We start from the raw sequence: 18,266 nt of genomic DNA, 5'->3' as shown, positions 1-18,266 counted from the left end.
AATGATAAAAGATATATAGGATTAATTACAAATAGTGTTGGCTAACAATATACTTTATGTTTTTTGGTAGACACAAGCATGTTTTCCTTCTGGGCATATACCTAGGAATAAAGTTACTGGATCATAGAGTATCTTCAACATAAAAGTAGATAACACCAAACTGTTTTCCAAACAGACAGGGCTAAAGTAATAATCTGTGTGTGTTTTATTGCTCTACATCCATGATAACACTTTTGTATTAGTCAGCCAAAGGGGTGCTGATGCAAAATATCAGAAATTGGTTGGTTTTTATAAAGTGTATTTATCTGGGGTAGGAGCTTACAGATACCAGGTCATAAAGCATAAGTTACTTCCCTCACCAAAGTCTGTTTGGAGCAAGATGGCTGCAGACATCTGCGAGGGCTTGCTTTTCTCTAGGTTCAAGGTTCCTTTCTCCCAGGGTTGGCTTCTTTTTCCTCTGGGAGCTTACTTTCCAGGGCTCCAGCTTAAGTCTTCAGCATCAAACTCCACCATCAAAACTCCAATATCAGAAACCCTCAACTCTGTTTCTTGCCATGCCACCAAGGGTGGGGACTCAACATCCTAATCATAACTCAATCATGTCCAGGTACAGATCAGATTACAAACATAATCCAAGATCTATTTTTGGAATTCATAATCCGATCAAACTGCTACAACTTTATACTGTTAATCTTTTTCATGTTAACCATTATGGATAGTGTATGAAAATATCTCTTTGAAGAGATAATTTACCATTCCCTGGTTATTGAGATTAAGCACCATTTCTTGTTTACGGGCCATTTGGAAACCCTCTTATACATGCATACTCAAGTCCCTTTCCCACTGATATATTCGTTTGTTTTTTCTTATTGATTTGTAGGATTTTTTTAATCTTCTGGATACCAACTTCCCTCTTTCTTAATTTTTGTTCTTGTCTTTATTTCTTCCTTCTACTTTCTGTGGCTTTAGTAGTATTTCTCTAAGCTCTTGAGATGGATACTTAAATCACTGATTTTTCAGCCTCTCTTCTTTATTTATATACTTTATACTACCAGTTTCCCATTAAACACAACATTAGCTTCAAGTTTTGTTAGTAGATATTTTTATTAGCATTTCAGTTACAGCTATTTTCTAATTTCTACTGTAATTTTTGACCCAAAAATGGGTCAAAAATGCATTTCTTAATTTCTAAATCTGTGGGTACCTTCTAAATATACTCATTCTTATACTCATTTCTAGCTTAATTCCACTGCTGTCAGTGAAGATTCTTTAAATCTTTTCAATTATTTGAAATATGTTAAGACTTGCTTAATGGTCCAGCATAAATTTTTTTGTAAATGTTCTATAGGTACACGAAAAGAACATGTATTCTGCTATTGTTTGGTACATTGTTCTATATACAACCATTAGATCAAATTTGCCGATTGTGGGAAGTGGACTTGGCCCAATGGTTAGGGCCTCCGTCTACCACATGGGAGGTCCACGGTTCAAACCCCAGGCCTCCTTGACCCATGTGGAGCTGGCCCATGCGCGATGCTGATGTGCGCAAGGAGTGCCGTGCCACACAGGGGTGTCCCCACGTAGGGGAGTCCCACGCACAAGGAGTGCACCCGGTAAGGAGAGCCGCTCAGCGCAAAAGAAAGTGCAGCCTGCCTAAGAATGGCGCCGCCCACATGGAGAGCTGACACAACAAGATGACGCAACAAAAAAAGATACAGATTCCCATGCCGCTGACAACAACAGAAGCAGACAAAGAAGACGACGCAGCAAATAGGCACAGAGAACACACAACCGGGTTGGGGGGAAGGGGAGAGAAATAAATAAATAAATAAATCTTTTTAAAAAAATTTGCTGGTTTTGTTAGTTGTATCTTCTATATCCCTACTGATTTGGGAGAGATACAATTTTATGCTTACTCTATCACCTGCTAAGAGAAATGTATTTAAAAATCTTCCCTTTAATGTTCAATTGGTTCAGCATTTCTGTTAGGGATGATGGAAAAATTTTGGTAATGGATGGCAGTGATAGTAGCACAACATTGTGATTATAATTGACTACACTAAATTGTATACTAGAAAGTGGTTAAAATGGAAATGTTGGTTGTACTTATGCTATCCCCAATAATAATTAAGAAAAATCACAGAACTCCCCAAACTGAAAGACAAGGCTTTTAAGCTAAAAGAACCTATAGATTACTCAGCACAACGAATAAAAATAGACAAACACCAAGACACATTATTGTGAAATCTCACAACATTTAGAAGGAAAAGAAGCTCCTAAAACTTTCCACAGAGATTAAAAAAGTTTTATACAAGATGAAGAATCAGTATGACTTTGTATCTCTTAAGAGTAATTACGGAAACCAAAACATAATGAAGTATGCCTTGACAACTCTGAAGGAAAAGTATTTCCAATCTTGATTTCTCTCCCTAGACAATCTATGAAATAAGTGCAAGACATTTTCAGACATGCAAGGTCTTTTAAAATATATACTCTTTGTTAATGGGGAAAATTGGGGGTGTGTTATATGGGAATCCCCCTATATTTTCAATGTATCATTTATGGAATCTAAAACTTCTTTAAAAATAAAATAAATTTTTAAATAATTGAAAAAATATATCTATACTCATATAATCTTTTCCTCAGGAACTTCCTGGAAGATATCCCCACCAAAATAAGGAGTAAATCAAAAGAAATATAATCCAGAAAAAAATGGGGTGGGGGGAGGTTGGGGGGGTTTTGATTCAAGCAAAAGTCATACACTACAATCTGAGGAAGAAACCAGAAAAAAATTCCACTTATAATCGTGAATAAAATAATCAAATATTTAGGAATAAACTTAGCCAAGGACATAAAGGGCCTATATTCAGAAAGCTACAAACATTGCTAAAAGAAACCAAAGAAGACAAATAAATGAAGGACAATCCATGCTCATGGACTAGAAGACTAAATATCATTAAGATGTCAATTCTAGCCAAACTGATTTACAGACTCAACACAATCCCAATAAAAATCCTAGCAGTCTTTTTTGCAGAAATGGAAAAGATCAATTATCAAATTTATTTGGAAGGATAAATAAAGGGGGTTCCAAATAGCCAAAAAATATAATTAAAAAAAAAACAAAAAAACAACAAAGTTGAGGACTCTCACTTCCTGACTTGAAAGCATATTTCTTAGCTACAATGGTAAAAATACCATGGTCCTGGCATAAAAATAGAAACATTGACCAATAGAACCAAATTAAGAACTCAGAAATAAGCCCTCACCCTCACATATACAGTCAAGTATATGTGACTGTTTATGGTGACACATATGGTTGACAAGGCTGGCAAGCCACCCAGCTGGGCCAGAAGAATCTACTTAAGAAATGGTGCTGGGAGAACTGGATAGCCATAGCTAAAAGAAAGAAAAAGGACCCCTATCTCACAATTGATACAAAAATTAACTCAAAATGGATCAGGGACCTAATATAAAAGCTAAAACATAAAACTTCCAGAAGAAAATGTAGGAAAACATCTTCAAGATCTTGTGGTAGGCGGTAGTTTCTTAAACCTTATACCCAAAGCATAAGTAACAAAAGAAAAAATAGATAAATGGGTCCTCCTCAAATATAAACACTTTTATGATTAAAAGGACTTTGTCAAGAAGGTGAAAAGGCAGCCTACTCAATATGAGAAAATATTTGGTCCTCCTCAAATATAAACACTTTTATGATTAAAAGGACTTTGTCAAGAAGGTGAAAAGGCAGCCTACTCAATATGAGAAAATATTTGGAAACCATATATCCAGTAAGGCCTTGATATCCATGTTATATAAAGACATCATATAACTCAATGAAAAAAACAAAGCAACCCAATTAAAAAATGGGCAAACAACTTGAATAGACATTTTCTCCAAAGAGGAAATACAAATGGCCAGAAAGGACATGACATGATGCTCACTAGCTATGAGGAAAATGCAGATAAAACTATAATGAGATGCCATTTCACACCTTATATTAATAGCCATTATTAATAAGACAGAAAACTACAAGTGCTGGAAAGGATGTAGAGAAAGAAAAACACTCCTTCACTGTTTATAGGAATATAGAATGGTGCAGCCTCTGTGGAAGACAGTTTGCCAATACCTCAAGAAGTTGAATATAGAGCTGCCATATGAAACAGCAATCCCATTACAAAGTTTATAATCAGGAGAACTGAAAGGACACAAACTGATAGTACTTTTTTAAAATACATTTTTTTTCAAAAGATATTTAGATTACATAAATGTTACAAAAAATATATAGGGGATCCCCATAGGCCCTGCTTCCTAACCCTCCCACATTTCCCCATATTAACAGCATCCATACCCAGAAGAACTAAAAGCAGGAATGTTCACAGGAACATTATTCACTATTACCGAAAGGTGGAAATAACCCCAATGTCCATAAACAGGAGAATGAATAAACAAATTGTTGTGTATACACACAATGGAATATTACTCAGCTGTAAGAAGGAATGCAGTATTAACACACAGGATAACATGGATGAATCTTGAAGACCTTATGTTGAGTGAAGCTAGCCAGGCACTGAAGGACAAATATTACATGATCTCACTGATATGAACTAAGAAAATTGAGCAAACTCAGAGAGCAGAGTCTGGAAGATAGGAGACAGAAGGGAGAAGGTTGTAAGCCAATGCCCTTATGGGTAAAATCTATGATAGCGCGAACTGACATTTGCACACCAATGTTCCTAGCAGTATTATTCATAACTGCTAAGATATGGAATCAGCCCAAGTACCCATCAATAAATGAATGGATAAATAAAACGTGGTATATACATACACTGGAATACTATTCAGCTCTAAGAAGAAATGAAATCAGGATGTATATGACAACATGGATGAACCTAGAGGATATTATGTTGAGTGAAATAAGTCAGACATAAAATGACAAATATTGTATGGTTTCACTAATATGAACTAAAAACAATGAGCAAACTCACAGAGGTAAACTCTAGGGTATAGGTTACTAGAAAATAGAAGTTGGGTTGAGAATGGGAGATGATGCTTAATGTGTGTAGCATTATTAATAAGGTTAATTGTAAAAGTATGGAAAAGAAGAGTTGACATTAATACATTATAATGAATATAACCAACACTGCTGATTTATAAATGTGATTGCAGGAAACGGACTTTGGCCCAGTGGTTAGGGCGTCCGTCTACCATATGGGAGGTCCGCGGTTCAAATCCCGGGCCTCCTTGACTCGTGTGGAGCTGGCCATGAGCAGCGCTGATGTGCGCAAGGAGTGCCATGCCATGCAAGGGTGTCCCCCGCGTGGCCCCACTCGCAAGGAGTGTGCCCATGAGGAAAGCCGCCCAGCGTGAAAAGAAAGAGCAGCCTGCCCAGGAATGGCGCCGCCCACACTTCCCGTGCCGCTGACGACAAGACGCAGCAAATAGACACCAAGAACAGACAACCAGGGGAGAGGGGTAAATTAAATAAATAAATAAATCTTTAAAAAAATAAAATAAAATAAATAAATGTGATTGTGGCTGAAAGGGGTAGTCTGTGATGTAAATGTCAATTGAAAGGAAACTACAGAATAATCTAGAGAATGTATAACATAGTGATTCCAGTGGCAGATGAAGATTGTGGTTAATAGTATAAATACAAGAATGCTCTTCTTTTAAAAAATGCTAAGAGTATGGTGATACATGGGAAAATTATAACTAATGTAACTTATGGACGATAGTTAACAGTAATATTGTAGTAATTTGCAGGAATAGCAAGAAGATACGTTTTCAATATCTTAGCAGGGTATAAGGGGGTGTATTAGTCAGCCAAAGGGGTGCTGATGCAAAGAACTAGAAATCTGTTAGCTTTTATCAAGGGTATTTATTTGGGGTAGAAGCTTACAGTTACAAGGCCCTAAAGAGTCCAACTCAAGGTACTATGAAAGGTACTTTCTCACCAAGGTCTATTGACACGTGTTGAAGCAAGATGGCTGCCGATATATGTGAGGGTTCAGCCTTCCCCTTTCCTCTTAAGGCTCCGTGGGTCCAGCTTCTTCCTATCTCAACTGTAGGCTGGAAGGCTCATTTCTTTTTGGCTCAGCTGTTCTGTTCTCTTCACAAGGTCAACTAAACTATCAGGCGAATGGTTCATCTCTCTTCCTAGGCTGCAGGATCAAAGCTGACAAGTTCTCTCTTCTTCCATGTCTATGGAGCTCTCTGTTCCCCTGTGTTCTTCTGTGTGAGTGTCCACTTATATAGCCTACCAAGGGGACAGGAACTCAACCCTGCATACCCTAATGATGTGGTCAAATCAAAGCCCTAACCTTCTTTTTTTTCCTTACTTTAAAAAAAATGTATTGAAGTATATCACTCATACATAAACATACATAAACCATTAAGTGTAGAGTAATAGTTGTAAACTTACAAAACAAACATATATAACATCTAGAGGGCTCTCATACCTCACTCCTCCACCAATAACTTGATTGTTGTGAAACATTTTTAACTAATGATGAAAGAGCATCCTCAAAATATTACTACTAACCAAAGTATCTTACATTTGGTATATTTTCCCCCAACCTACTCTATTATTTTTTTATATCATTTATACATGAACATACATAAATAAGTGTATAGTAAAAGCTGTGAACTTACAAAGCAAACATGAATAACATCATACTTTGGTCCCATTCATCAACCCACCACCAACACCTTGCATTGTTATGAGACATATGTTACAAATTATGAGAGAGTATCATCAAAATCTTACTACTAACTATAGTCCATATCTTATCTTATATTTGGTATATTTTCCCCCCAACCCACTCTATTATTATTTTTTAAATATATTTTTATTACAGAAGTTGTGAACTTACAAGACAATCATGCATATGTACAGAATTCCCATACAACACCCCTCTATCAATGCACCACACCATGGTGGAATATTTGTTAACAGATTATGAGATAATATCATCAGACTATTACCACTAACCAAGGTCCATAGCACATTTAGCACACTTTTTCCAAACCCCCCCCCCCCCAGTATCAACACAGCACATCTTTGGCAAAGATGCATGAATATCACAATATTGTTGTTAACAACAGTCCACAGGTCACTTCAGTTGTATTTTTCCCATGCTTCTACACATTCCCACCACCCTGTAATAGTGATATACATCCTCTCTAGCTCACATAAGAATCCCTTGCATCTGTATCATCAATCACAATTCTCATCCACCTCTGGGATTACTGTGCTATTCAGTCCCTAGATTATTCTCTAGCTTTCTTTCAATTGGCATTTACATCCCTAGACTACCCTTTTCAGCCACATTCCCATTTATAAACCAGCCGTCACTCACTATAATGTGTTACCATCAACTCTATACATTTCCACTTTCACAGTAAAGTTAATTAAAAGTTCTACATACATTAAGCATCAGTAGTCCATCTTAGTCCTCCTTTAATCTCTCTTTAAAAATCTACCACCTACCATGAGGTCTTGAAGATGTTTCCCACATTTTCTTCTAGAAGCTTTATGGTTCTTGCTTTTATATTTAGGTCACTGATCTATTTTGAGTTAATTTTTGTATAAGGTGTAAGATAAACATCCTCTTTCTTTCTTTTAGCTACGGATATCCAGTTCTCCCAACACCATTTGCTGAATGGACTATTCTGCCTAAGCCAGGTGGGTTTCACAGGCTTGCCAAAAATCACTTAACCATAGATGTGAGGGTCTGTTTCTGAACCATCAATTCAGTTCCATTGGTGTCTATTTTTATGCCAGCATCATGCTGTTTTTACTACTGTAGCTGGGTAATATGATTTAAGGTCCGGAAGTGACCAAATTCACTTTTCCCTTTTAAGATGTACTGGCTATTCAGGACCCCTTACCCTTCCAAATAAATTTCATAAATGTGGTTTCCATTTATTTTTAAAATGTTGGTGGAATTTTTATCAGGAATGCATTGAATCTGTATATCCGTCTGGGGAGAAATGACATCTTAATGATATTTAGTCTTCCCATCCATGAGCATGGAATCTTCTTCCAATTATGTGGGTCTTTTTTGATTTAACAATGCATTGTAGTGGGGTTGAATGGGACCTCATATTTTTCATAATGTAATTTAAAAAAATAATAATAAATAAATAATTAAAAAAAAAACAATGCATTGTGGGGGTGGGGTGTATATGGGGACCTCATTTTTTTTAATGTTACATTTTAATGTAACATTAATGTAACATTAAATGTATCATTAAAAATTTAAAGACAAAAACAAACAAACAATGCATTGTAGTTTTCTGAATACAAGTGCTTTACATCATTGGTTAACTTTATTCCTAAATAGTTGCTTCTTTTAGCTGCTATTGTAAATGGAATTTTTCTTCCCGACTTTTCCTCAGATTACACATTAGTAATGTCTTTTAAAGTCTATTTCATCTGATGAGTATAAGTACTCTGGCTTTTTTTTTTCCAAATTCTTTTTTGTGCTCATCCAATATCTTCTTAATATCCTTAATCTCTTTAGCCATCTCATTGATTTTATTAAGGAGATTTGTTTGAATATCTATTAGTTGTCTCAATTCCTTTATGTCATATGGAAGTTTATCTTGTTCCTTTAACTGGGCCATATCTTCCTGTTTCTTGGTATGGATTGTAACTTTTTGTTGGTGTCTTGGCATCTGGCTTACTAGATGTATTAATCTGCATGCAGTTTCTCTCTAGTTTAGGACTTTCTTACACTTTCTCCCTTGTTGGTTGTGTGGTACATGCCAAAGATGTAATTGGTGTTATAATCTGTGGAGACTCAAGCTGCCTGCATTGCCCCAGCGATTGATGAAGTTTCTCCCACCTTTCTCCTTTGCCAGGGGGATAGGGACAGAACCACAGCCATGTGTAGTAATCCAAGTCATGTGGGCCTAGACTGTAATTGCCCAGAGAGACTGATAAACTTCACACCCTGTCCTCCCCTGCCTGGGATGGAAACAGAGATGCAGGTATGGGCCACAATCTACATCACGCAGGTCCAAAATGACTGCAGTTGCCCGGGTAGACTTCAGACTATTGAGTCTGTGCCAGTCAAATGTACCTGCAGTTATCCAAAAAGGCTGGTGCAGGTCTCACCAGCTTCTTCCCTGCCAGAGGTGGGGCTGAAGCCTAGACTAGGACTGCAGTTTGATCTAAGTGAAAGGAAATGATCCCTATTGTCACTGTGATTTTAGTCAGCCCCACTTCCCCTCATGCCTGGGATAGAATCACAATAGTGGCTACCGGCCTCTTTTTGACTTGGACAGGTTCAAACTTTAACTGTTCTTAGGGTTATGCTTTAGCCTGCCAAATTTACTAATCAGTAGCTGAAGTCAGTGGCCAATTGTCTCTTCTTCCCATTTTTGGGAAATGGAGCTTCCAACACCAGCCACAGAATAGCTCCTAAGGTAGCTTGTGCCACCAGAGTAGGATGGTCACCAGCCTCTGTGGCATGGCCTGTATTTTCCCAGAGAGGTTAGCACAGGTCTTGCTAGCTTCCTCCCCACTAGAAGTGGGGCTGGGGCTTAGGCTACAGCTGCAATTCAATCTGGATGGAAAGAAGCCTGTCCCTACCAACACTTGATTTTCAGTCAGACCCACTTGCCCTCATGCTGGGCACAGAGTTAAAATGGCAGCTACCAGCCTCTTTCTGATTTGGACAGGTTCAAACTTTAGCTCTCAGCCCATCGAATTTAATAATCAGTAGCTGACGTTGATGCCCAACTGTCTCTTCCTCCCCCAGTTTTGGGAAGTGGAGCTTCCAATTTCAGCCACGGAATAGCTCATATGATGGTTTGTGCCACCAGAGGAGGATGGGCACCAGCCTTTGCAGTGTGGTTTGCTCTATTCATGATCTTCTCTGTAGATGGGCAGTCTCCTCTTTCCATTCTTTTAAGAATGTTGCAGGATGCTCTTCTGGTAGCTGGAGCCCCCAAACAGGTGCTTTAGATAGCTCTGGGTGATTAGTAACTGCCCTGTAGCATGAGCTGACTCTAGGAGCTCCCTATTCGGCCGCCATCTTGCTGGTTGTCCTCAAAGCCCTAATCTTGATTTAATCAAGTAAACTTTAAGCCTTTGGATTTAAATCAATCAGAAGATATCATGCTCAGAGGTACAGACCAGTTTAGAACCATAATCAATATCTCTTTTTGGAATTCATAAATAATATCAAACTCTCACAGGGTGTAGGTTTTTTTTCCTTTTGGAGTAATGAAAATGTTATAAAATTGACTGAGGTGATGACAGTGCAACTCTGTGATAAAATGAGAGCCACTGTGTGTAAACTTCGAAGGGATTGTACATAGCATGGGACTGTATAACACAGGAAGTCCAGTGGTAGAAGATGGACTGTTGTTAACAGGTCAAATATGAGAACGCTTTCTCCTGAACAATAACAAATATATAATACTAATATAGAGTATTAATAATTGGGTGGCTTGTGGGAAAAATACACCCAATGTAAGATATGGGCTATAGTTAGCAGTAATAGTTTAACAGTGCTCTTTCATAGTTTGTAGCAAATGTTTCATAACAGCACAGGGTGTTGGTGATGAAGAGATGTATGGGAACCTTGTATGAAGATATGATGTTTGTTTTGTAAATTCACAAATTTTACTATACATTTATTGTTTATGTTCATGTATGAATGATAAACTTCAATAAAACTGTATTTTTAAAAAAAAAGGCAATGGGAATGAATGATGATGATCTTAAAAAAAAAAAAAAAAGAGACGATCCCAAGATGACTGTTATGCAGCACATATATAAATTAACCTATCCAAACTGGAGCAACTCAGAAGTCTTCAGGAGAGAAATATCTTTAAGAAGATGAAATTGGTAGAAAAGCAAATACTATATGTTGGAATATATTGAGTAGAGATTTACACAGCTGAAGAAAAGGCTGGGATATATTAGTGATAAATACATAGAAAACCAAGCCATCAAACAAAAGAGATATTAATTTCAGAGAAAACAAAATTAAATTTGATATTTTTTCAGAAAAGTGTAAGTAATCATTGCATTCTACATGGCCAATTTGACAATGACACTTATATAGTCTAGATAATGTAATGTTAAATAGTGATCTAAGAAAAATTATGGCAACTATTTCTGGACAATAGGAAGATCATAAGAGAGAAGCTCCAGTGGATGGGAAGAGAGTGGGTAGGAGTTAGCAAAGAATATAAGAGAGCTAGAGAGCTAGATCTTCACCTTCCATAATAAAAAGGCAATAGATAACATCTAAAACTAAAAAATCAAGTAATTGTATTTAGAGATAAAGTTGCACGTGTCAAAAAAAAAAAAAAAGGCTGTAAGAGTTGAAAGTAGTTGCCTCTGAAAAGTCAGAGGGCAAATAAATGTTGTTTTCCAAATTAGCCTTGGCTACTTAAATTATGTTCACACATAACTGACAATTAAAAAACCAGCTCTTTAGCACTCTATCACACAAGTGTGTACACTAAAATAAATAGTCAACAGTTAGAAATTTTTAAATGTTCACACAGTAATCTAAAATCAAACAGTCTGAAGTCCTTCTTTTGGAACAAAATGTAACTACTGTACATGACTTTGTTCTAAATAAGAAAAGTACTATTCTTCTTTAATATTTTTAACTAGTACTTACTATGTACTTATGTGGACACTTTATCAAGATTGTTTGGAATTTCAAAGCTCAGTTAATTCAAGTACTCACCTAGATGCTGATTTCTGAGTTATATAGCGAATCTTGGTCAGCAAAAGCTCCAGCAGATACCCTCGGTGAGAGTCTCCCAGCATATGCAGTTCATCCACAACCACCATTCCTGAAAATATTTTCCAAATGCTAGGTTTTACAGAATTTCACAATTCTGAGAAAGTATTAAAAGATTAAATATCATATTTATTTATATAGTAAGTCACTTTCATCGCAGTATGTTGCAGGAGGTGCAAAGTTCTACCAATACAAGAAAAATCGGATTCCACACAGCAGACAATTCTTTTCCAAAATGTCTCAGGGGTCTTAAGTAATACTACTACAATGTATTCTGGACCTAAAAAACAATGATTAGCTTACTCGGGACTAACCAAACTCAGAAAAAAAAACACTGCCTCTTGTTATTTAGACACTTCTAAATTGACAATTGTTTTTAGAAATGTACAATGAAATATTAAAGACATCTGTGTCACTTATTCAGTGTATTGAAAACAACGGTGGTAACCATACTCATATTAGTAAATTGCTGGGAGGTACAGAATCAGATCATGAAGAAAAAAATAATTTTAAAAGATGATTTTGTTTGACTGTGGTAGTGAGTCACCCTATTTTAAAGTATAAATATGACCATAATGCCTTACTCCTCCACTTGGAGAACTGAACCAGCCTATGCACTTAAAACAATACCAAAGAATTACTGAAAATTTAGTATCAACTAATGCCTTCTTCAGTTAAACATTGTCAAAACATTAGAATTTCTGAGTACACTGGTGTCCAACCTCTCCAAATCTTCCCCAAGACCTTTCAGGCTATTTCCTAATGACACATGAGGCTCCTTTTCCTCATCAATAAGCTATCTCCAAATCATAAGGGATGAGGAGTTATTTCAACATTTATTCATCCAAAAAATATTTATTTTACTTACAATATGCTAGGCACTGTCTAGGTACATCAGATATCACATTTAACAAGATTCAATCTCAATTCTCAAGCTATTTAAAGTCCAATGGAGGACACAAATAATAAGAGAATGTTGATAAAAACTGATGTGATTTCTCTCTCCAAGCTTCTAAAAAGCACAGCTAAGTCTTATTAAACATTGATTCTTATCCCTCACCTCCACCCTACCCAGTTTTACCCTAGTATTTTAAGGCGCTCAATGAGTAGTTCACTGATAACTGTTGCTACAACCATTCTATTCCTATTGTTATCTCTACATATGGGACTTCTATAGTGATTTTTTGAAAGAACATAGAATATCTTCCCAAAGTCCCAAACTCAAATACAGTGTCAGTTTCTTTAGCTCCCCACCATATCCCTACTAAATGTGAAGCCTTTGGGTTCAGTCAATCTGGATATCATATACTTCAACTGCAGAGATAGCAAGCCCCAGCACGTGCTTCCTTCTATTCCTGGTAAAGGTTAGCCAGGAAAGAAAACAGGAGAAATGATTCAAGGGCTCAAAAATATCCTGTTTTATAAAGTACAAAAAATCAAGGTACTAGAGGCAATAACAACAGCAGGCCACAAAACTTTTTTCTCACCAAGAGTCCTAACATTATAGATGCCAATTCTTACCTCTAGAAGTAATGACAGACAATAGGAAAACAAGATGGGACATATAGAAATTACAACAGCTCCACTTCATCAGAAATAACAATAGAAAGTATTTGCTTATTTTCTTATTCATCTTACCTAACAGATCCATCCTTTTTTCCTCAATGAGGCGATTGATCAGACCATTGGCTCTCTCAACTGTGCAGACAGCAATATCCAAGGAGGAGAAATGCCCTGCTGGAGAGGTACTGCCCATATACCCATCTACTTTTATTCCTACCTCCTGAAACAGGCTCTGAATTGAATAAAAAGAAATAATATATGTGGGGAAAAAAATGTGAAATTCAGGAATTTTAAGTCAAAGCATAAGTTGGTTCTATCCCAGAACATAAACTTAAGCATCTAAGGATATTTATTAGATAAATACCTTTATATTTATCTAATATCCTGGCTCCTGGCCAGGACCTATCAGTTCTTTTTAGAATCATATACTAAACATATGAAGTTTAAAATATATAAGACCCAGAACAGAGATTTTCTGTTAAGATAAGATAAAAAAAATTAAGTATGCCATTTTAATGCATCATTTATGAATCAAAGTCAGTCTAGGTGCTATTTATAGAAAATAAAAGCAGAGAAAATCTACCTTAAACACTAACATTTTAATCTAATAAACAAGAAGGAAAGTAGCTACTTCTACAAGCAAGACCAAGGTAGCACTTCAAGAAACAAATTTATACTTCATAAGGAAAATATTCTCATTATCCCACTAAAGGCCAGTTTTCTATGAAGTAGAAGAAAAATTTTTAAAAGTCAGATGCAGTGGGATTTTGATATTAATTTTAATTGGACTTTTAACTAACATACCTTTCAATAAAAAGGATCCTTTCATCATTTTGTTATTTTGGATCTAAATTGAGAGGATGTTACCATGTAGGACCAGATGTTGGCTATTTGGTCTCTTAAATAACTATTAAAGACACAGGGTCCACAGGATAGAGGAATAAAATATGGATTAGATTGGACTTACTGGTATTATACTATAGAACTACTGGGACTCCAGCAATTGAAGAAACTCTATCATTGATGTGGAGACAGTGGCTACAGTAGTTGCCGAGGGCAGGGAGAGGGACAGATGCTGGACATTATATATCCTGCCATAACCCACTGAATGTACTGGCGGAGAGTGTAAACTACAATGTAAACGATAATGCATGCTGTGTAGCAGTGCTCCAAAATGTATTCAGTAAATGCAATGAATGTGCCACAATGATGAAAGAGGTTGTTGATGTGGGAGGATTGGAGGGGTGGGATGTGGGGATTATGGGAAGCTCTTACATTTTTTAATGTAACATTTTTTGTGATTGATGTATCTTTTTAAAAAAGACAATTAAAATTTTTCAAAAAAAATAAAATAATTAGCTATTAACATTTTTTAAAAAAAGAGCTTTGTAGAACCACATAACTTGTTCATTCAAATTTTTTTTCTGAGTGTTCACTGAGTTAACCCATAGTGCTAGGGTTAACATGTCCACTTTACAAGTTAAAAAACTGAGGTCCAGCAGGGTATATGCCTGGCCTTAAGACATAGTAAGTGGCAAAACTGGGACCAGAACCCAGATTTTTTACTCCCAGTACAACAATCTTTCCATTACAAAAGCACATTTTTTTCACTACAGAAATCACAATAGTAAGTTTATTCTATTTAATGAAACACTGTTAAAAAAAAAGCAAGCCCCAAAAAAAGTATAAGCAACCCTGTATTTGTGAAATGCCTTAGAAACCAGTGAGTACATGCAAATATGAAAGATTATTATTAATTTGTGCTGTTGACCACAGGACTAGTTCACAGGCTAGAAGTTTACCTAAGCAGCAATGAATTATTCTTCATCCTCTAAATGTTCCCAAAAGGCCCTCAGTTGGGATGGGACGTGCTTTCTTACTCTTTCCTTTCCTTGCTTCAATCTAGTAGTATTCAGTTAAAATGCTAGTTTGTAATTTGCATGTTTAGATGTTAATCGAAGTATTTTGTTTACTTCCTAAGGAAGAGTTTACAACTTTTACACAGAGTTCACCAATTACTCTTTTAATTTGATGGCTCTTTCTTCTTTATGGAATGATAAAAAAAAAAGAGTTTCCCTCCTTAAATGGTCAAATTTTTAAAAAGAAGCTTTAGATTACAGAAATGTTACATCAAAAATATAGGGATATCCCATATGCCCCATGACCTCCCCCTCCCACACTTTCCCATATTAACATCTTCCATTAATGTGGTACATTTGTTACAATTGATGAACACATATTGAAGCACTGCTACTTTCCATGGACTATAGTTTACCTTACAGTTTATACTCTGCCCTGCACAGTTTTATAGGTTATGACAAAATGTATAATGGCCTATATCTGTCATTGCAAAGTCATGCAGGACAATTCCAATGTACCCAAAATGTCCCAAAATTATACCTATTCTTTCCTCTCCTTCCCTTCAGAATGGTCAATTTTTAAAGCCATACTGAAATACAATAAAAGAAACTATTTTCACTTGCTTTTATAATTCTATTTCAAACAAGTGAAGCCAAGCCTTTCAATAGAAGATCTATCATTTCAAACTTAGTAAAAGAACATTACCTGGAGATAGTATTTTTTCTCTTTAGCCACAGAGACAAAGGGTAGAATAAACAAAGCTTTCTTCCGCATTTCCAAAACACGCTTCAAAATAAGTAATTCAGCAACAAGAGTCTTCCCAGCACTTGTAGGAGCTAAAATATGATTATTTAAAAGGTTATCACAAAAAAGAAGTAATATTTGGCACACTGATATTAATAAATGTTTTAAGTCACAGTCCAGAGCCTAAGATTAACCTATCATTAATGTCCCACCTAGCATTTGAAACCTTTATACCCTGAAATATCCCTGACTTTACACCAGCTTCCTAAATAGTCACACACTGAAAATAGAGAATTATTAAATGAATCTTTATATCAGTAAATAATGAAATGATAATGAGGTCCTAGCTTATACCTAAAGACCCCTTCCTTTAAGTACTAAATAGTTAAAAGCCCTATCCTCCAGGAGTTTAGACTATTAAGGAAAAAGGTGAACAATTTTAATATACTATGACTGAGGCTATGATAGAGGTGGAAGAGAGGGGAGATGTAAGGAAGTTTATGCAAAGGGAACAGAACCTCAGTCTTGAGAAAGTAGGGAAAAAGGAATACCAAACTGAAGAAAATGCATGTGCAAAGGCCTGGATGAAAACCTGGAATGTTCAGATGACTGTAAGTAATTCCATAAACCTGAACATAAAGTACAAGAAGGGGAGTAAAAGAAGAGCTATGACATAGTCACATGAAAAAGGGTTTTATAATTCCACCATGTAAAGAGTTTAGACTTTATCCTGAGAGCAGTGCAGAGTGACTGATAAGTTTTATGAAGAGTGAAAAGATCGTATTTGTACTTTATAAATAGATAGCTTTGGCTACAGGAGCATGGCAAGACAGAGGAAAAAGGTAAATGAGTTATAAGGCTATTGCATAACCTAGAATAAATATGATAGTAGGTGGAACCAAGGTAATAGACCTGCAAATAGAATTTGTCAGAGTCAAGAGATAATGAGGTTGAAAAAAAAAAAAAGAAAATGAGGTGCTAGCACAGGACCCATGAATGATGCCCAAGTTTAAGCAATTGAAATGTCAGGCTATGCTGCTATAACCTGCCACTAGTTAGATATATTGAGTACTTTCTATGTGCTAAACACTGTTCTAAGCTCCTACTTGAGATAATTTAATCCTCCTGAAGTACCACCAAGACACACTCAGACCGGCAGGCAGACACACACACACAGACACACACACACACACAATTTAAGGAATTTGCAATGTTATACAGCCAGTAAGTGATACAGTTTTCAGACCCAACCAGTTTGACTTCACAGCTTGGATGCTTACCTATTGACAAGTTGTCTAATTTTTTGTATGGCCATATTGAAAAATCTGAGGAACTTAACAATTGTAGAGAAAACTGATACAAATGAAATGCATCTTACTCAATGGGAATATGCACAAAAGGTTAAAAATTGTGCATGCCAAAGATTAGCCTTGAAACCCATATAAAATATTCCATAAAGCATATTATTGCACAAGTAGGTCACTTTATAAACATATAATCTTCACACCCTGAAAAGCAACTGAGATCATCTCAGGGAACAGCAGATTCACATCTCCCACTGCACAATCACATGTATTTGTTGAGAGTAATGGCAGACAGAATTGCTCACTTTTTAAATTGTAAGTTTTCTTGCTTATTTTCACCCAGGATGTAATGGAATTTGTGCAAGTTAAGTTTGCATATGATGAGACTCCACTTCTATGTATTTTAAAACTTCCTCTAGTTATAAAGAACTGTCTCATCCACCTTAAAATTATAACTACCTCAGTAGAACATCCTTTACATTCATACTGTCTTTAAAAAAAAAATGCAGTAGTGAAATAAAATTGCATAAATCTGAATACCTGAATAGACTAAATTCTTTCCTTCCAGGACTTGTCCAAGCAAAAGGCACTCTGCCTGCCATTCAAACATCTTTTGTACCCCAAAACTGTGATATTTTTCCAGCACTGCTTCAGGAAGTCCCCAATTTGCCAAAAGCAGTTTGTCTGTCTGATCATCAGGGACTGTCTGCTTGCATTCCCCTTTCAAAAGAAAAAGAAAAAATGTTATTAATAGTTGAATTAAGTTCTAACATGATTTTAGTAGTTAGTCCTCCACTGTGTTGGAATGATGTTATTTAAAGCACATCCCAACTTTGCGGAGTTTACAAGAAAGTGACCATGTATAGAAAAGTAAGAGTAAGTTATTTAATCAGATATAATAAAAGTAGTTCCCTTAAAAACAAAAAACCACAAACAAAATGTGGTATACATGAAGGATATGGAATTTTGGAATTATAAAGGGAGTAGGGGGAGCAGAAAAGGAATGAATTGCAACTAGTGC

At 36.1% G+C, this 18,266-nt stretch overlaps 1 protein-coding gene across 1 annotated transcript in view; it reads right to left on the bottom strand.

The window, feature by feature from the left end:
* The window catches only part of POLQ (DNA polymerase theta), a 200,253-nt gene that overhangs the window by 181,128 nt on the left and 859 nt on the right, over window positions 1-18,266 (bottom strand). Inside the window, exons 2-5 of the mRNA XM_058295752.2 lie at window positions 17,786-17,965; window positions 15,903-16,033; window positions 13,413-13,569; window positions 11,718-11,826 (exon numbers count right to left, since the gene is read on the bottom strand). Of these exons, the coding sequence (XP_058151735.1) occupies window positions 11,718-11,826; window positions 13,413-13,569; window positions 15,903-16,033; window positions 17,786-17,965 (577 nt within the window). The remainder of the gene's footprint in view (window positions 1-11,717; window positions 11,827-13,412; window positions 13,570-15,902; window positions 16,034-17,785; window positions 17,966-18,266) is intronic.

Source organism: Dasypus novemcinctus, chromosome 4 (assembly GCF_030445035.2).
Source record: "Dasypus novemcinctus isolate mDasNov1 chromosome 4, mDasNov1.1.hap2, whole genome shotgun sequence".
NCBI classification, from domain to species: Eukaryota; Metazoa; Chordata; class Mammalia; order Cingulata; family Dasypodidae; genus Dasypus; species Dasypus novemcinctus.
This window is presented reverse-complemented; position numbering and strand designations above follow the sequence as displayed.